Source organism: Dipodomys merriami, unplaced genomic scaffold (genome assembly GCF_024711535.1).
Source record: "Dipodomys merriami isolate MVZ:Mamm:240054 unplaced genomic scaffold, mDipMer1.0.p SCAF_63, whole genome shotgun sequence".
Lineage (NCBI taxonomy): Eukaryota > Metazoa > Chordata > Mammalia > Rodentia > Heteromyidae > Dipodomys > Dipodomys merriami.
The window spans coordinates 6165089-6186590 of NW_027206213.1; the positions used below are offsets into that span (position 1 = coordinate 6165089).

Sequence of the window (21502 nt, forward strand, 5' to 3'; positions counted from 1 at the left end):
CATGCTCATAATTCTACCTTTTCGGGAGGAACTCTGAGGATCATGGTTCAAAGGTAGCCCTGGCAGGAAAGCCTATGAGACTCTTATCTCCAATTAACTACCGAAAGGCCAGAAATGGAGCTGTGGCTCAATGTGGTAGAGTGCTAGGTTTGAACATAAAAGCTTAGGGATAGTGCCCAGGCCCTGAGTTCAAGTCCCAGGACTAGTACACATACAAAACATATACCTATGATGAAGCTTAATTTACAAATTAGGTATAGTAAGAGATGAAACAGAATAGCTATAATAATATGTACCCTATGATTACAAGACACGCAAATGTGGGATTTCTCCATTAAAATAGCTTCCTCTTATAATGATATAATACTTATCTAGTAAGATAAAGTGAGATAAATGATATATCCTTCTGATAATATGTATTTCAGACCACACATAGTTGACTTCAGGTAATTCAAACCATGAGGAATGGTGGAATATAAATTATATGGCTTCCCTCTTTCCTGTATGTGAAAGGGCCACGCTTCTACATTATTCATGGAAATACTGTTATAGGTATAGCTTTTATACTGATAATTTGAAGAGAGTGAGAAGAGATCATGTACTCTAGGGAAAGTAAGGGGCTGTTCTCCATTATTTTTCAAGCTAAATACTGGACTAAAATCAGACTCATAAGGCTAGTTTGGATAAGTATTTAGGCTAGAATAATCATGTCTATTTTCTGAAGCAAGGAATAGTTTGACTATATGGCTTAGAGAACTGAATATATAGTGATTGCTTTAAAAAGGCTGGATATAAAAAGAGAAAACTTGATGGCTGGGAGCTGGTGGCTCGTACCTGTAAACCCACGAGCTGGAGATCTAAGGATTGTAGTTCAAAGCTAGCCCTGGCAGGAAAGTTTGTGAGACCCTTATTTTCAATTAAGTTCCCCAAAAGCTGGAAGTAGGGCTGTGGCTCAAGTGGCAGAGTGCCAGCCTTGACCAAAGAAAGCTCAGGGACAGCACCCAGGCCTTCAGTTCAAGCCCAAGGACCATCATAAACAATAATGACAATAAAAAAAAATGTTGGATAAATAAGACCAGGGATTGTGGCCCAAATGGTATTATGCCTGTTTGCTAAGTGCAAGAACCTTAGTTCAATCCTTAGTACTGACAAAAATAAATATACTTCAGAAATATAATAATGTGGTAGATTATAATATTTGTCTTGGTAGTAATACTGTTGAAAACAGTTAATAAAATTAATCCTTCCTCCCCTCCATCTATGCTTTGTTCCTTTCCTTTCTTTTGACAGGGTCTTGCCATGTAGCCTCTAGGCTGACACTGAATTCATAATCTTCCTACCTAAAGTTTCCTGAATACTACAATCACAGGCATGCACCACCACTACTGACTGGGATTATAATCTTGACCTGACTCCCAATGTGTAGTAGCTTTAATAAAAAAGTGTCACCCCAAATAGCCTTTATTCATTTACTTTAAAAATAAATCTTAAGCATAGTTATGGATGGCATGTATAAGTTCTTATTCTTTCAGTTGATAGAAAGCATGTTATTCACAATGCAAAAATAGTGAGAAATTAACTCTATCCAAAGGCATAAATTAAACCCCATGTATCTGCTTTTCTGACCCTGAAAGAATTTCCACTCAGCAAGCCAGCCAGTTGCTATCCAGAGTGCAGCCACATTCTTACCTGCAATAACTTTAATATATTTAGGCATCTGGTTTCTTAGTAATACAGCCATCAGGTATCATTTCTCCATAACTGCAAATATCACTGAAGATAAAGAATGACTATATATAGAATATGGGTAAAACAACTTTGTTTACTTCAATTTGAAAGACTTCCCAAGTATAATCAGTATTGCCCATTGCCTTCCATGAGAAAAAGACATGATGAATGTGGATTACTAAGTGATTAAATATATAACTCCCCATCTTGAAGTTTTACCTATATATATATATTATATATATATATATGTATTTAGAATTGGATTGTTTTATGCCAATTCATTACAAGTGGGGATAGTTTCAAAACTGTTCTTAAAGGAAAATAAATCTATGATCAGCGGCTTCAAAATCAAAGAGAATGTTGTAGAAACGTAGATTCTCAGATACTATTTTTCATGTCCTACATCAGAGAAAGTGGGGTAGGGAATAAGGAACAGAAAGGCATATCTAGCCAGTACTAATTCTAGCATCATAAAATGTCAATAAATGCCAAGAAAATGGGAAACATATGAAAAAATTGAAGGCTATTCCTAAAATACAAATTTTATTTAGCATGCATTTCATTAGGTTGAAAATAATGCCAACTATTAAAAGCTACCTATTCTCTTATATTACTAAAGCTATTTTTCTAACTTCATCAAATGAAAGCCAGTCTGTTTTAAAAGCATATTTACAAAGCACTTAGTTTCTTCTTAACAAAAATTCTTTGCATGTACTTGACAGGTAAACATTTAGTTAAATGTGTGGTATTGATCAGTCACTCTTACTTGGTTTGAGACCACCACACTTGGTTTTAGGGAGAAAAAGATCATGATAGAGAAGACCTTATAAAATACCCTTACTGTAATCTGTTTCTATACAACATGCCCTTATTTCCTCTAAGATACAGTTAAAAGGAATTATACTGCTACAAGATCTTTCATCTCAGAAAACATAAATAAAATTGCTATCAAGCACTTTGCTTAAATTGTGAACTAAACTGTTATGAAAGAAAAACATGTATCCACTGTTTAATGATTGGATAGTATGATTTTTTTTCTTTCTTTGTGGTGGTCCTGGGATTTGAACTCCGGGGTGGGGTGCTGTCCCTGAGCTTTTTTGCTCAAGGCTAGGAGTCAATCACTTGTGTGTGTGTGTGTGTGTGTGTGTGTGTGTGTGTGTGTGTGTGTGTGTGTGTGTGTGTGTGTGTGTGTGTGTGTGTGTGTGTGTGTGTGTGTGTGTGTGTGTGTGTGTTCGCGCGCGCGCGCACTTAATTGGAGATGAGTCTCATGGATTTTGCTGCGTAAGCAGGCTTCGAACTTCAATGCTCAAATCTCAACCTGCTGAGTAGCTAGGATTACAGGCGTGAGCCACCAGTACCAGATGATACAACCATTTTTAAATTCTGCACTCAAGTCGGGGGAGAAGATGAGAAAAGAAAAAAGATGCTCTATGTAGATCTAAAAGTGGAATAATTACTTGACACAAAACGAAAAAGCTATTCAAATATTTCTTACCTATAGCTCCTATTTGTATTTTTATGAATTTAGTTTATCAAAAGAAGAACATGTTTATAGAAAATAGTTACATAAAGTCAGTTTAAATAGTGGATACATCTTTTGTGATAGTCCCTAAATATTTTTGAAAGGCTAAAGTGCTTTACAAAGCATTCTAAAAAAGACACATCTTACTCTTCATAAACAGATTTGAGTACAATTCTTCCTAAATATTCTAACTTCTTACATATTGGAAACGCAAATTCTAAAATATAAAATTAAATCTTCTGAAGGACACTGAGCTCCCTCTGGTGAAGGCATAACAAGTTTATTAAGTAAGCACCACCTCTGGAATTATAATCCCCTCTGGCTTCTTCCACTGAGTTTATTGGTTCAATTTTCATAACCATGAGCATCATTAGGGCAATGCAGTAATTAAGAGTTGTTAGAAAGTGAATTCTCAAACTGCAGATTAGAAAATTAAACTATTTCCTGATTACATATTAATGGAGCACAACAATAGCAGTTGCCATAAGCTTGGAAGGCAACCAAGGGATAAATCTGTGTACTTAATTACCATAAACAATGGCTGCATAGAAATGAAGTTTTATGCACATTCCCTTCTGTAATATGTCTGATATCAGTACACACTTGACAATTCATGTTCAATTATCTCTATTATTTAATGCGCTGTGAACGGCTCTGTGTAAATAAAATTAACCACCCCAATTACTTTGAATTCATCTAGGGACAACGTAACAAAAAATGTGAAGAATTCTGCATGCCTATTAATCTAAAACATTACAGAAGCTTTCCCATATTCTCTTGTCTATATTTATTTTGTCTACATTTATTTTACAGCTCTGCTAATTCAATTATGTTTATCACTGATAGTCAATGGAGTTTGTCATTAAAATAATCTTTATATAACATCATAAACGTATTTATTGTCTCTATAGTTTCACATGGTAAATAGTACTGATTAAATGATTTTAACCAAGCTTATAAGTCTAAGTCTAATCATTAAAGATATTTTTAATAATTACAATAAAGTTCAGAATGTCATTTTGAGGATAGGAAACATGAAAATGGATGTAGCCTGGACAGGAAAGTCTGTGAGGCTCTTATCTTCAATTAACCATCAGAAAACTGCAAGTGGAGCTGTGGCTCAAAGCGGTAAAGGGCTAGCCTTGAGCAGAAAAGCCCAGGGACAGTGCCCAGGCCCTGAGTTCAAGCCCCACAACTGACCAAAAAAAAGTTAAGAGGGGGGCTGAGAAGGTGGCTCAATGGTAGAGTGTTTGCTTTGCATGCATGAGGCCCTGGGTTCGATTCCTCAGCACCACATAAACAGAAAAAGCCAGAAGTGGCACTGTGGCTCAAGTAGTAGAGAACTAGCCTTGAGCTGAAGAGCTGAGGGACAGCACCCAGGCCCAGAGTTCAAGCCCTACAACCAACCCCCCCACCCCCCCAAAAAAAAAAAAGTTAAGAGGAACTTGTTAGAGCTCTAATGAGTCAAATAGGTCAGCTAATTGTCTTTTTGCATTAAGGGAATATTGATCCACTTCTTAATGTTTATAAATCATGAAATGGTGAATTGTTAGTAAGACACAATTAATTAATAAATAATTGGTAAAATAAAAAGTCTATCATTAACAAGATAAGAGATTAAGCAGAGACCCTGTTAACCAGTTTCTGGACATTATCCAGAGACATCATATTGAGTTTGACTCCTGGCTCTACCAATACTTATTTCTCTGAGTCTTTTATACTTATCTGAAACTGTGATGTTTAAAGGACCAAATTATTAACAGAATTTATTTCATAGGGCCATTGTGAGAAATAACAAAATAGTGGATATAGTACATTATCAATAGAGCTGGACATAATTAGCATTGTCCATAACTATTATTCTTAGGTAAGTATACTAGATTAATTCTGGAGATTTAAGGGGGATAGTTTTCAGTAACAATCCACATATATGTTACACACATATGTGTGTGTGTATGTATGTAGATCCAATTCCTTTCTTTAAGCCAGCTTGAATGCTACATGTAGTTCCTCAAAGGATAAGATAAAGAGACATTTTATTTTATTTTATTTATTTATTTTTGCTGGTCGTGGGCCTGAACTCTGGGCCTGGGTGCTGTCCCTCAGCTCTTCAGCTCAAGGCTAGTGCTCTACCACTTGAGCCACAGTGCCACTCCTGACTTTTTCTGCTTATGTGGTGCTGAGGAATCGAACCCAAGGCCTCATGCATGCAAGGCAAGCACTCTACCACTGAGCCACCTTCCCAGCCCGATAAAGACACATTTTAAAGAAAACATAACTCATGCCTATAATCCCAGCTACTTGGAGGTGGAGATCTGAGAATCACATTTTGGAGCCAGCCCAAGTAGGCAAATAAAAGACTTTTTTCTCTAATTAACCAGCAAAAAGCTGGAACTGGAGACATGGCTCAAGTGATAATAAAAAAGGCCTAGCAAGAGCATGAGGTCTTGAGTTCCACCTAGTACACTCACAAAATTATTTTTTTCCTAAGTATATTTACAACTTTGAAATGCTCAGTTGAATTTTTAAAGTTAATGCTATACTAAAAGTTACAAAATAGTTAAAAAAGTTTATCAAGCTACTTCCACTCAATGCTTAGTGGTTATGAAGTTGCAAGATACATCTTCTTGTATCCCCATGTGTTCCTCACCCCAATGGGGGTGATGGTAGTGGTAGTCAATTTTGAATTCAGGCCAGGTACTCCATCACTTGCCTCCCATCTAGCTTTCTGCTGGTTACTTGGAGTTAGACTCCCATGGAATTTTCTTCACCAGCCTCCAGATCCCCATGAACCACCAGTGTCTAGCTTCTTTTATGTTTATTTTATTTTTTCTCCTGATAATAGAACCTACCACTTACATGGCTGGTGCCGTACCACTTGACTATGACACTATCACATTTTTACTTGTAATTTCTTAAATAGGATATTGTATTTTTTGTTCAGGCTAGTCTAAGACTGAAGTCCTTCTACCTATGCCTCTGTGATTATAGATATGACTCATAATGCTCAGCCTGTTGTGGAAACCCAGTCCTGATCATAGTTTGCCCAGGCTGGCCATGAATTTCAATACTCTTAATTTCTGTTTCCAGTGTAGCTGGGATTTTAATTTTAAAAAAATCACTGAATTAAAATGTTGCAGTTCTAGGCAATAAAATTCTAAGAAAGTTTTAACTAAGGTATAAAAACAGATTGGAAATGGAAAAGAAACACCATTTATCATAGTAGTGTGATTTGTAGCTCACTAAAAAGGGTTCATCATTATTATAAATTATATTTTTGCAAAGGCTGCCACATCTGGACACAGATCCATATAGTGGAGGCCTAGAACATATTTGTATATATTTATAACTAATTCGTTTTGCTGTCCCCTAAGACAGTAGTCGTGTGTGTGTGTGTGTGTGTGTGTGTGTGTGTGTGTGTGTGTGTGTGTGTGTGTGTGTGTGTGTGTGTGTGTGTGTGTGTGTGTGTGTGTGTGTGTGTGTGTGTGTGTGTGTGTGTGTGTGTGTGTGTGTGTGTGTGTGTGTGTGTGTTGGGTCCTGACCTTAAGGCCTCAAACTCTTGCTTGGCTTTTTCCACTCAAAGCTGACACCCTACCATTTGAATTATAGCTCCACTTCTGGCTTTTCTCTGATTAATTGTAGATAGGAATCTCATGGACTTTTCTGTTTAGGCTGGCTTTCAACCATGATCCTCAGATCTTAGCCTCCTTAGTAGCTAGGATTATATGTGTAGCAACCAGTACCCAGACAGTCATTACAAACTCAGGTGCTAGAAACAAGAATTTCTCCTTAACCATTTCACACACACATACACACAAATGCATGACAATGCTATTAAGTACTCAGACTGTCACTGATTTAGAATGAACCAGCAATTTCAGAAGGAACCAGTTATATAAATCCTAATACTTGCTGTTACTGCCATTTATGTATGCATTTTCCCAGCAATTGTCCTTATCTGAGACAGCTCCTTTTCTTGTTGCATGATAAACTGAGGCTCCTTACATTCTTTCCTACTGAAGACTTCTTCCATCATGCCAGGAGAAATGTCCAGAAACCAGGGCCACTATCTAGTACCCTCTCTAACCTACCTCCTCAGCAAGAAAAGCTTCAAAGTCAAGCAGTGGTCTATAAAACCTGGAGTTTCTTAACCTCAGGGCACTTAGGATGCAGATCAAGAATAACCATTAGAATCATTTACTTTTATTATGAACTAAGTATGGCTTTTAAACATAGATAAGTGTTCTTTTTGTAAAATATATTCTGACTTCTAAATAAATCTCACAACTTATTTAAAATTGAGCACAGAAGTATTATGACCTAGAAATCATAATCCTAGTTATAGATCCAAAAGAACTAGAAATAGATATTCAAAGATACCTCAAAGATAAATTTATCAAAGATAAATGAACTAGAAATAGATATTCAAAGATACCTCAAAAACAAATTTATCAAAGATAAATGTTTATAATAGGCAAAAGTATAAGCAATCTAATGGCCTATTATCAGAGATAAATAAACAATATGTGATATAGTCACACAATAGAACATTATTTAATGAAAAAACAGGTGAAATATATTTTTTTCATTAAAGAAGATATGGTAAGCTGGGTGCTGGTGGTTCATGCCTGTAATCCTAGGTACTCAGGAGGTTGAGATCTGAGAGAAACAGTTCAAAGCCAGCCCAGGCAGGAAAGTCCATGAGTCTCTTATTTCCAATTAGCCACCAGAATGCCAGATGTAGAGGTGTGGCTCAAGTGGTAAGGAGTAAGCCTTCAGTGAAAAAGCTAAGGGACAGTGCCCAGGCCCTGAGTTCAAGTCCTAGTACTGGTATGTGTACATACAAACAAACACGTGCACGCACTCGCGTGTGCGTTCGCACGCACACACACACAGAAGATATGGTGGGTACTAGGTGTTATGATGCTCATCTGTAACCCAGCACTGTGGAGGCTAAGGCAGGAGAATGGAGAATTCAAGGCTAAAACCCTGGCTGAGAGTGAGGTGAAAACATGGTGGGAAAAGAGACTAGAAGTCAAGAATTAAAAAGTCTAAAAGCCCAGGTTCAATCCCTAACCCTGCCTTTACTACATTTTAAAAAAATGCAGTCAAGAATCCTGTATAGATCCTAAAAAATTAAGTAGAGTGAGGGAGAGGGTGGGAAAGAAAAGGGTAGGTAGAATGTTGAAAGGGATAACATTGACCAAGATATATTGTATTCAAAAACTGCTTTGTTAAATGACTACTCTTTTATAAAACTATTTAATAAAAAAAATAAAAAATATGGGCTGCGAAGGTGGCTTAGTGGTAGAGTGTTTGCCTAGCATGCATGAAGCCCTGGGTTCAATTCTTCAGTCCCACATGAACAGAAAAAGCTGGAAATAGCACTGTGGCTCAAGTGGTAGAGTGCTAGCCTTGAGCAAAAGCAGCTCAGGGACAGTGCTCAGGTCCTGAGTTCAAGCCCCAGGACTGGCAATAATAAAATAAATGTGAACTAAAAATGTAAATCCTGGATAATATAACTATTGTAGTACACTTTTAAAGTATTTCCTTTAAATATTTTAAAAGAATAAATTTTCTGTTCTTTTTGTGAACAACTGGAAGAGTATCACTTTTCCTGATCTTTAATGTGTCCTTTTCTCTATATGAACCTCAGTTTCATTGTGTGAATAAGTTACATTTCATTCTAAGGCTAAGATAAAGAAAGTACATTGGAATCTCTAGTCCACTAGAAAACTAGTACTATTAAAAGAATAAATATATGCTTTTGCTTTCTTATTTTATCCCTTATTTGAAATATTAACTAGTTTGAGGGCAAATATTAAAAATTTATTTATGCTGGAAGAAGTTACAATACAAGGTAATTCAAGCTGAGAAACCTAGACAGTTTTAGTCTGTATCTGTAGTCTGAATCTCAATCTGTAGACTTAGGATCAGATTCTGTCCTGGGGAATAAATGTATAGTAATTATTTAGGGATTTCTAGAATCAATTTGTAACTTGTGACCGCCTTTCAGATCATAAATGACGAATAGATGGAATGGGCAATTTCAAAACTACTGATATGTGGTTTTAGAAGAGGAATTTGAGTCTATTTTGGTTAGAATTCTAAATCAGGCTCTATGTGTAAAAGAGAAAAGGAGACAAATTCTAGCTATTCTTTTTTATTAGTGGCACAAGCTTCTTATAGAATAAAATCTAACTTATTCAACACAATCAGGAAAGGTGGTAACTTCCATTTGCTAACAAAACAGAAAATCAAACTTTTTTTTAAATACTTAAAGGAAATAATTTAAGTATACTAGAGTAATTCCATTATCTAGTATTTACATTTTTATATAGCTAACACAGCAAATATTTAAAAAACCCTTTAGAAACAAAAAAATTCAAATGTAAAATGGTATGCTGGTTTATGTTCATGATGGTACAAGCATATAATCTATTAGAAAAATGAAAAACATGGTATCTGGTGTGGTGAGAGAGGTCTCAGATATATGATTCTGGTGACCTGAATTCTAGTCCAAGGTCAGCCACTTGGTGATGTGTGTGATTCTAAGCATTTACCACGCCTTTGTTTCCTACCTGCACAATGAGAGGATTAAATAATCATTTTCTCCAAAAGATTTTTGGTTTTCAATTTTAAGCTATTGAACCTTTTCTTCAAACTCTTCCAAGAAGCCTATTGTTTGAAATTAAATAAACTCACTCACAGACATTCTTCTTGAAATAAGGTAAGAAGCCAGATGCCCATCAGTTTTCCTACTTTTCTAGCAGCCCTTGAGGTGCCTCTGAAGAAACTTTGGGGCTCCACAGAGCTGTCTGAAAACCACTGAGCCAGATAAAACCAAATAACCCTTCACATTTCAGTATCTTTGGATTTCACTAGAATATGCATTTTCAAATATCCTGTGTAAATCATTATTCTGAAGGAGCTATTTTATTATAAAAGTGTTTTTGGAAAATAGTGAAGAAAAAATTCAGGAAAGCTTTCCCATGCTTTCCATGCTAGTCTTGTTTCATATGACCAAACAATTAAAATAACTAAATAAAGGGCTAGATTTTCACTTTTATTTTTGACGTATTTTCATAATATAACATATCTTAAATTTCATATGAATGTTTTGAATTTAATTCTCATTTTTGTCCTTTTGAAGAAATAGCATTTTAAAGAACTACACACACACACACACACACACACACACACACACACACACACTTCTAATACTCAATGTGTTCTTAATATCTACCCCATCACCATAGGCAATCAGTATTAAATGCCAACCTACCCTCTGGTTAAAATCTAACTTGCTGCTCTAACTCATCTTTATAAAACTTTGTATATAGTTTAATCCTTTCAATTGCAACGGTGACACAAAGTATTACAGACTTTTAAAAACCTGTTCTCTTGAAAAAAAAAATTGTGGAGCATCAGTAACCAGATAGTATTCTCAAATTTCAGTGATCTAGTCCATGGAGCCGTCCCCTATGCACAGTGCTCTGTTTCATGCAGTACATGGCTTTAGCTGGCCAAATCTTTTTTTTTTCCCAATGAATCAGTAGAACAGTAAAGATCTTACTTTTTTTTTAAGCAGTGGCATATCAATGAGGCACAGATGTGTATTCCAACTCTGCATGGATGAGCACACTGTTCAATAGTGCTGGCTCACACGGTATCAGGCCGAGTTATCACTTCCCATGAAGGCACTCTTATCACCAGGGCCCAGAGAGGTGGCTGCAAATCGCAGCCTTTTTATTTTCAAGGCAGTTTTGCTGAACATTCAGGCTTCAAAGATTCACACTTCCAAAACTCTATAAGAGTTTGTGAACGCTCAATTTGCCAAAACTGTTTACAGTGTAATTGGGCACCGTACCTGTGTCCATGAGATAGCGAAGGCGCTTCTCCACCAGCGCGGCACGGGTGTCAATTTGCTTTTGCTCATTCTCTAGTGCTGCCAATTCTCCTACAACATACTGACTGGTGTCTTTGAACCCTTTCTGTTAACGAGAACAAACAGGAAGGAAAAAAAAATCACTTGTAAGTTGCATTTTCCCTTTCTACAAACACTTAGTAAAGCACTTACTTAGAGAACCAAATACACCCTTAGTATCAGCCTTAGAACCGAAAAGCAACTTGTTCCCAGTGATTTAGAATATTTTCTTATGCCAAACTTTTGCAAATAGTGAATGTTTCAGATGTTTAACATTATATTTGTAATTGTGCACCTAGACTTATTGTATTTAAAAAGCTAACATGAAGTTAATTCTTTTCCCTTAAGAATTCGGTCACAGTTTTTTTGGGGGGGAGGCATGGATAAGGATAAAATTCAATTTTGCCCTAGCTGATTATCAAAACAAACCTTCCATTCAAAAGTATAATATACAAAGTAGAGCTTTACTAAGGAATTGATCCTTAAAATGTTTATACAGAAAGAATTAGAATTGTTCTATAAAAATATAAAGTTAAAAAGACCTTTTTACAGGGAACTATGTTATGTAAAACACTAAAAAATGATAAAAAGAAGTTTGTAATACCTAGCTAGCTTTTATAATTAAACATGTTATTGTGTTGATGAACTATTCTTAGCTGTAAATTCTAACCTGACAGGTGGTTTCAAACCTTGCTACATAGGATCTAATAAACTAGTAGACTGATTCAGCTAACCTTCCATAGAACTAAATTTTGTTTTCAATATGAAAATTTACTTTTCAAAACTATTTACATTAAAAATTATCATTGCAAGCTTTATTTGAAATAGGAATTCTGTTATAAAGTACCAGTACATCTTTCATTGTTATTTTTACACTAGAAATTTGAATAAGAACAGGGTTATTATTTATAAGGTTCTCACAAAAACAGATTAAGAATGGCCACCTTTGGAATTTCTGTTTACCTTTCGATATTTCTAGGGCTAAGGGACCTAAGGATATGAGACATACAGAAGAGCTGCTTATTTGATTGCTCTTACCACCACTACTACTGTCATCAGCAATTATAACACTTATTCAGAGAAAGAAATGTGTATAATCTTTTGTCAAGTGCTTTCCTTTCTCTAAGAAACTATGAAGAACTATCTTTACAAATTCCTTAAACAATAAACACATCAATAATTAAGTAAATTGTGAGCTCATTTTGGAATTTTCATGATCAATACACATATGTAATTCTCATTATGCTTATATACCTTCGGAACTACTAATTTATATTCCCACATAAATTCACTTGAAATTGTTAAATTGGCAGCTGACAAATTTAAATTTCAAATATTTTAAGAAAGCCTAAGACTCATATTTCTCAGAAAAGTTTGATTTAAAAATTCAAACTATTTAAAACTGATTTTGGAATAATTTTGTGTTTTTTGAATGTATTTACCAGATAGCAGAGCATTTTTAAAGGAGCCTTTTAAAAAAATCCCATCCAAAGGGACAAAAGTTCGCAAAGACAGTATGAATATCAAAGATAAAAGTGATAAATGATTCACCACTTTTACTGATTAGAAGTTAAGAATAACAACAAATTTCATAATCAGATCTCTTTTCCTTTTGTATCCTGGAGAACAACAGATTTCACTCAAGTATTCTGTAACCATGCAAGTTACACTAACTCATCAGTATATTTCCTGTATTTAGATAGCCCCAGATCTAAAAGTGAATAACTTAAAGTGAGTAACATTTAGAGTCCAAAAGTACAGTTAGTAACTCTGAACGTACTTATAAGGATTTAAAATCCAACAAAGACAGATCTATGAAAATATCTGGACAAACTGTAGATAATAAAGTAGCACCATTAAAGAGAGCCATGCTTCCACACAAAAATTCAAGTAGAAACTTGTTCTTCCTGCTTCTGTCCCGCAGCTGTCCATCAAAAGCAGCTTTCTCCCTGCGGTCTATCAAATATTTCCCTCACAAATCAATTTTACACATGATCAGCCCATACCCCTACTGAGCTGAACCTCCCCGTTAATTAAGTGAAGAAATTACCATATATATTATATTAATGCAAACATCATTCAGCTAGTAATTCACGGCTGATCTGGATAATGGAAAGGTTGAACACCCATTAACCCAAGCCAACAAAATGGGTTGGCTGAGAAATTCTAGCAGGTCTCATGTGACTTTTCCCTCTAACTGCAGCTCTGCGGTATCTGCTATTGTAATAATTAAAATCCTCCCGGTAGATCAATACTGGAATCTCTTTATGGGAAGTGCCCTGATGGAAATGTCTCAAGGAAGCTGGGGCTTCGGAACTCTGAAAAATTCATTTTTTTTTATCTGACAATTATCACCACACTGCAGACTAATTCAACAGTGCACCCCTCTCACTCTGCTTTGAATGCAGTGGAGATTGACATCTTAAAAAACCTAACATCTCATTTTAACAAATAAAGGCACTATTTCCACATACAGTTTGGAATTATCAGCAATCATGAAACCACACAAAAAATTAATATACATTAAGCACTTCATCTTCTGATGGCTTCCTCTGAGTTTCAGTTATCGCTGCCTTCTCCTCATTTCCTTTCTTTGTATCTTCCTGTATTGATCTCTGCCTTTTCATCTCTTAAAAAAAGGAGAAAGACATGTAAAATTATTATAAAGCTTGATATTTGTGTATTGAAATGTGGATTTACATTATCAGCATATATGTATACATATTTAAATATTGTTAAAATCATAAGATGGGAAAATTTAAAAAGTGTTCATACCTGGTCTATTCTCAACATATTGACTAAAAGACTGAAGTTGAGTTTTTCTGACTGTTGAATCTTTGCTGAACACAACAGGATTTCTAAAATGTTCTGTTGCTTTTGGTAATCTCTCAGTCCGGACATCTTCTGTGCCATTCTAAAAGTAAAATACATGGTACAACAATCCTAATCTTATGAACATGAAATTACACATAAGGAAGACAACTTTTACTAATTTAGGATCATGCTGACTTAGAGACTTTAGAAAGTGTTTGAAAGAAAGATTTTTTGAAGTACTCTAAATTGCTCAACAGCAAGTTGTACTGCTCATAATAATAATAATAAAAACTTTGAGATACATGGTTTACATCATTGATAACTTAGATACTGTGAACCCTTGTGTCTTCTAATGAGAGGTATTGTTTAAAAACCATGTTTACCTCCTGTGCCCCCACTATTCTGCCCCATCAGTTTATACAGTCCCACAGACTTGTAGGACAAGAAGAAATAGTTTCTAATTTTATGCCCGTTGAGATAAACCACTAATGCTGGATGAAGGCTAAAAGGTAGGATTATAATACTACCCCACTGAACTGCATTTCATCAGCTATAACTTTCCAAAGCCAGATTTGTAAGTAAGCCCTTTACAGCTAAGGAAACTACAATTATCTTTTCTGGAGCTTCCTATGTTAATACTGGTAACAAATTCAAATGGTTCTATCAACAAGAAATATCCCAGAAGACTGAACCACTGCAGTGTGTGGAAGCTGCAGATACCGAGGTGCTGTGTACCAAACAAATATTTCATTTTATACCTAATCTTTTATTATTTTTATTAAGTGTTTTGAAAGTAAATAGGGAAAGGCTAAGATGCATGACTAATAGCTAAGCCTGCTGAATGCTGAAACTGGTTATCAAAAGCTACCAAGACTTTGCCCTTCCTCTGCATTGAGACAATCAGTAATGAGGGAGCCCTCCAATGGCCTATTCTCTAGCCTCAAGGAGGCCTGGGATACAGAATTCTCAAGGGAAGGTAACAGTTTATCCTTTTCCACAAACACAGAATGCCTCATTAATAAATGTGTAAACTGCATTTTATCATAAAAATAAAAAAAAACCCAATCAACTCTGGAAGCTTCAAGAACAGATGGACTCTATATGTTCTTTATAAACATCATTTTCAAAATCTTAGCTAAAAACATTCATACAAAGGCATCTACTTAAAACACACCTTTTTTTTTGGAATATGCTTAAAAAATTACTAGATAACAGCTTTTTGGAGAACAAAATGAATCTCATTCATATAGATGATTAAACTTTAAGAATAAGATACCCTATTTTTTTAAAAAAATTATCTAACATATTTATCATTAATATCATTCTTTTATCTAGCTACGTAAAATCAGGATAGAAATAATTTTTGCTTTTACTTTTAAGATTATATGAATCTTACTGATAGTATAATAACTATCCAAGAGTCTGAAACTCAAGTCTTTATCAAAATAAACAGAGTTAAATTATTTTAGGCCAAGCAACATGCTAAAATATCAGTGTAATTAGCTAGCAAATCCCATCTTAAGAAACCTTTTTATGAGTAGGGACTTCTGCCACTTTACAAATATATTCCTCTAAACCCACTAATTCAGTTAGCCTTTTCAATCCATTGTATTATTCTTAGGCCAGCTTCCTTCTGCATTAAATCCACTGCAGAAAGCTAAATTGAACGCAAAAAATCAGGCCTGATCCAGGCTTCCTTTTGTTAAAAGATAGAGACCAAAAGTCTTCTGTTGCTGCCACACACTTTCATCACCAATTTATAGAAACCCACAATATAGGGGAAAAGCAATGAAAGTCATTGTTTTGGGACTTCAAAGCATCTCTGTGTCAGGGCAAGGAAATCCTTTCAGTCAGCAGGGCAATCCACATAGTCCGCAGGTGGGTAAAAAGTTATACAGAACCTAAAGTGTCCTAAAGCTAGAGAAATACTAATGGTACACTATGAGGAAATGAGGGAACATGTGGATGGAGATAATACAGTGTAATAACAATAACTGATTTATAGTATGTGTCATTTTAGCTAAAATGCAAGATTTATAATGGCATAAAACACATAAATATCTTAAGCACTTATATTTGATTATATTACCGCATTCACATAAAATGGACTCCTAGAAATAACAAAGTTCACTTAAATGCACAGAAAATTGAAGATGGTAGAAAAATGTACTAAATTCGGTAATATTCTTCTTATCAAAAATACATATAGATATAGAACATATACATATACAACTGAACAGTTTCTATGTATCCTGTGATTTTTTTTACTTGAAATAGCAATTGAAAGGAAGAATTTCTCTCAAAAACAGTATATGAAAACGAATCACAACATATTAAATTTGTTGGCTACTTAATAAAAGTTCTTAAATCTTATTTTAATGTAAATAATCTGGCAAGCAATTGTTTTTAGAATATATGAAGTGTCAGTAGAAACAAGTGGTCAATTAGACTTACCTTAATGTCTTGCTCTGAGCTCTCAGTTATAGCTTTCTGGGCAGCACTGGAAAGTGAATTTGCCACCTGTGGCTGAGCTTCCAGGAGTTTCTTCAGCTTCAAGTCTACCAACTTACTATTTTGTTCTGTTAAATATGCAAATACCATGAATAACAAGTAAGATTTATTTAGATGTATATATTCTACCAATTGTAGGCAACATCACAAAAATATTACTATATTTTAAAAGAAAGAAGAAAAGGGCATTAGGGCTGTGAGGCAACAAATCAGATTCTAGACATGTATAGAGTTCTTAAGACATGTATTTTGCCCTCAGAATGATTTCCCATAAAGAGTACAGTCAATCAATATACCTGATGTTAACCAAGTTATGCTATTGGTAATGTCATTTTTTTGAAAAGCTAAGCTATACAGAATATATATATATATATATATATATATATATATATAGGTTATATATAATAGCGAACTAGATAGTTAAATAAATAAGTATATTTGATTTAAAATTTTATTATTTTGTAATCTCATTCTTTTAGTATGTTAAGGTCATTTATGTAAACATGTAAACATTTATCTTAAACATGTTTCTTAACCTGCTCTCAGTCATATACATTCTTAGAGTCCAATGTTAAGTGTGTACATATATACATATATTTATATATCCAGCATTGAAATGGTATATTTTCAAATACTTGCTTTGCAGATAGCAGAAATATCAGATTATCATGTTTTTAGAATTAAATCAAGATAAAAATTAAAACAGAACTATGATTTTTACAAGCAATTTCAAATTATTTTTAAATACATTAATCTGTAATAGTAAAATAGTTCTGAATAAAGTAGAAATAAATTTTTTTACTTTAATAATTTCACACAAGGCAATCTTTAATAAAATGGTTGTAAAAGACATGCCAACCATTTGGTGAATGATATTTTTCATAAAGATTAATAACTTTTCTAATTATAATACTCTTAATAAATGCTATTATCATTGCTTTCATGCAAATTGGTCAGTTTATATTGCTAGGCTTCTTTTTTAAAACAATATCTGATGAACTATGGTCAAATCAAGATAAAGATTAAACAACTTATTATTAAAATGTTATGACTTTTATATACATATTAAAAAAGAATTTTGGGAAAAATACAGCAAGGATAAAGATCATAATATATTCTCTGTGCTTTAATTCCAGTTTGCCTTCCTATTTCTTACTGCCATAAAGTAAAACACGGATCTGAACTGGAAGCCAGTATATATCCATGCCAACACTTACTTAAGTGCTTAAGAACTACAAACAATACAAGTTAACCTCAAACAGGAAGAGTAAGATATGGTTTCTACATTGGCATAGGAGAGAATTTTTTTAAAAGTCTAAGAGTCAAGCCTGATATGATTAATTAACCATTAAAAAAATAACACCCATAAATTGCAATAGCTGTAATTGGAAAACTCTTCTATTTTTTTTTACCCTCTTCCTAATTTACCATAAAACACAGACATATGCATTATTTATTGCCACTAATTTTATACAAGTATAAAGCAAGTGCTAAACCTTCAATTCTATTGTTATGTATCTTATCAGTTAAAGGTATACTATGGTTCCTAAGAAAGTATTGGGTGTTAATTGTAATAATAGGATAGGTAGGCAACAACCAATATATTCTCATAAAGAAAAGGCAAACCCAATTTCTTCAATTTTTAAGAAAGAGTAAGAGGTATTCTTATTGAGCTAATAATTATTGAGTTAATAATTCAATTTTTTTCTTATATATCAGACTTCTCTTGAACTTGCACAATTATACTGCTATCTAGCTTTACTATAATTTAATGCCAGGCCATGAAGGAGGTACTGTCAAAAGGAGATGGTTTTTCTGAAGTATTCTTTCTGGTTAGAAAACCTTGGTCAACTGTTCTTAGAGAAGTAATGACTTTAAACAGGGAAAAATACCCAAAAGCAGGTTAGCATTATAGGAGTATGCCACTGATGAAAAAAAAATGCCTCATTAAATTGAAATAGATCACTAAAGAGTGACTTCTATAAGTATTTAAGTAATTCTACAGGTTAACAAAACTTGTACTGATTACTTGTAGCTAGCTTGTAAAGGCAATTCATGGAACATTCATCTGTTAAAAACTACCAAAAAAAAATCTGGTGGTTCATGCCTGTAATTCTAGCTACTTAGGAGGCGGAGATTTGAAGGTCAGTTTGAGACAGCCCTTGGCAGGAGTTTGTAAGACAATCTTATGTCTAATTAATCACCAAAAAGCAGGAAATGAGGCAATCATTCATGTGGTAGAACACCAGTCATGAGCAAAAAAGGTTTAGAGACAAGAGTCCAGATTCTGAATTTAGCCCCACTATTAGCATAAAAACAAACAAAACAAAACAATCCACCAAGAAGTAACTTTTATTTTTAAAGGAAAGCATCTTTATATTTTAAAGAACTTACAGAGGTGAATAACCAATGTGATTCACTGATTTACTAACATAAGATATGACATTAACTTAGTTGTAATGATAATGGAAATTAAGCAAAATAGGAACTATATTTAAATATTTAATGTAAGCATAGAACTTGCAAAATAATAATATAACTAAGACTATCTATATTTTTGTTTTGCTTGTTATTTGAAACAAGGACTCATGATATAACCCAGGCTGGCCTAGAACTTGCTGTATAGCCCATGCTCATCTAGACCTCACTGTTCCCCTGTATTGGCTGCTCCAGTGCTAAGCTTACAGGCATGTACTACCACATCCAGCTTTAAGACTTTAAATTCCATACTAAATAAAAAAAGTCAGATTCATGGTTTGCATTTACATTTGGAGTATCCAATGGATACACCATATATACAATGTCAAACCAACATATTTAAACAGAGAAGAGAACCAGTTATCCAATGCCTACAAATTGCCTCATATAATATAAAACATAGGATTGCATAATACTAAGTGACCACAGTTACAATTTGCTATTCTAATGACTTTTAGCATTCAACCTAAAATAAAAAAGATAAAATGAAACTCAAAAATGTTAATGAAAGCAGATATCGCTAAATGATTTGTGATAGCCACAAATGAGGTAAAACTATAAAATAAGATTACGAGACAATAACAATAAAAGCATAAAGTTTGCCATGCAGCAGGACACAAAACATTTATAATTTGAAATTACCAGGAGTATCAAGGTCATTTTCTAAGTTAGTAAGTTCATCTCCACCTCTTACAACAAAGCCTTCAGGAATTTCCTCGTTAGTATCTATCTCAATATTATCATTTTCATCTGTAAGAACATGTAGCAATAATGTTAGCATGTTATTTATATTTTATATCCTTTGTTCAAAATACTAAAAAAGAAAGAAACCAGTATTTTAAAACTGAGTTATTAAAACTAAGGTCTGACAAAGACAAGCAAGTTAAGAAAACAGTTTCAAGTCAGTTTTTCACTGCTGGATTAACATTTATATTTTAAATTCTTATATCAAAGATGAATTATCATATCAAAGCATAACAAACATTTTGACAATTTGCCACCTATTGTCTGTGCTGTCTGAGTCACTGAACTCCTTGAGTCTTTTTATTTTAACCTATAATCTATTAAAATGGCACATAAAAATGAAGTTAACATGATGAATCATCAAATAGTATCTTGAGAACTTATTTTTAGCATTCATTGGATACTGAATAAACACTTAAGTTCTTATAGACCTGTAGCTATATTTAAAGCATTGTAAGAAGATCTGTTTTTCTACTAAGGAGTCATTATTCCCAAAACATTAAGAATAAGAGTCGAATACTAGAATACTATATTTTATTTACTTTTTTTTTTGTTTTTTGTGGTGCTGGGAATTGAACCTAGAAATTTATACATGTTAGGCAAGCACTCAACCACAGAGTTAACATCCCCAGGCCTTAATATAGTTCCACTATATAGTAGAATGTTTAGAAACAACTAAGACAGTACACCTTGGAAGAGCTAAAATTAGGACAATTATTTTAAAATATTAAATATAGAGAAATGAGGCTGTATAGCACTATTTTATACCCTTAGTAAAATGTTATAGGTTAGAAATGGAGTCTTTTCTATATTAAAATTTTCTACTATATAGAAAAAAATCTTTTCAAGGCCTAGTAATAAAATTGGTAATTTTGAATTCCACACATTTGCAGAGACATATGAACAGTCTTATTTACATATTATATGTTTGTAATATACTATGGACCTTTTGGATAGATACAGATATATAGATGTCTACATCTATATTAGTTGTTTAGCTCTGGAAGTTGAAGTATACATACATACATACATACATAGTTGTTTAGTTCTGGGAGTTATGAATATCCTTGTTATTCTCCTGCATATTTTTTCTTTTCTAGATATATTTTTATTGTAAAAATACTGTACAGAGGGGTTACAGTTACATGAGTAGGATAATGAGTACATTTCCTATCAAGCATTGTTACCTCCTCATTTGTTTTCCCCTACCATCCTTCCCTCCTAACCTCCCTCCCGCACACCCCGAAATTGTAAAGTTCATTTTCAACATAGTGTCTTGTACATCTCACTGTTACAATGGGTCAACCTGTATCCTTATTTAAGCATTTTGTTATATCCCTTCCCCTCCCCAAATTATAAAAATTATAAGTCAAATGAACCCCAAGACAGGACACAAGTGTTTTTTCTTTCTTTCTATTGTTTTTAACGTACTTATAATGTACTATGTGATTCTTTTGTTTGTACTTCCCCCATAGTATAACCCCAGTTTTCACTGTATCTGATTCAGGTGTCCTGCATCTCCCGCATATTTTTATTGGACATTTTTTGCTAATGGTGATACATTCTAAAGATTCTTTTCAAATTGAGAAGTTTCAGAATTCCTGAGCTTTGTCTTAATTCTTCAACATTTATGCTCCAAAACTGCACATTATTGATGTTTTTTGCTTCCCATGTAAATATGTACTAAGAACATTACATCATTACATGTACTTTGTAAACCATTTAGAAGAAAATAACAAATACAAAAGACTGAAATGTTCCCTGTGGGTAGTGGGACA

At 33.9% G+C, this 21502-nt stretch overlaps 1 protein-coding gene across 7 annotated transcripts in view; it reads right to left on the minus strand.

Moving 5' to 3' along the window:
- Ehbp1 (EH domain binding protein 1) overlaps nt 1–21502 on the minus strand; it is a 305708-nt gene that overhangs the window by 31800 nt on the left and 252406 nt on the right. For 4 of the 7 annotated variants that reach the window (XM_070004546.1, XM_070004547.1, XM_070004548.1 and 1 more), the window contains 5 exons: nt 19623–19730; nt 16446–16570; nt 13953–14091; nt 13700–13806; nt 11121–11244 (listed from right to left, as the gene is read on the minus strand). In XM_070004546.1, coding sequence (XP_069860647.1) covers nt 11121–11244; nt 13700–13806; nt 13953–14091; nt 16446–16570; nt 19623–19730 — 603 coding nt within the window. The remainder of the gene's footprint in view (nt 1–11120; nt 11245–13699; nt 13807–13952; nt 14092–16445; nt 16571–19622; nt 19731–21502) is intronic. The other 3 variants (XM_070004551.1, XM_070004550.1, XM_070004549.1) reach the window with 1 other exon arrangement.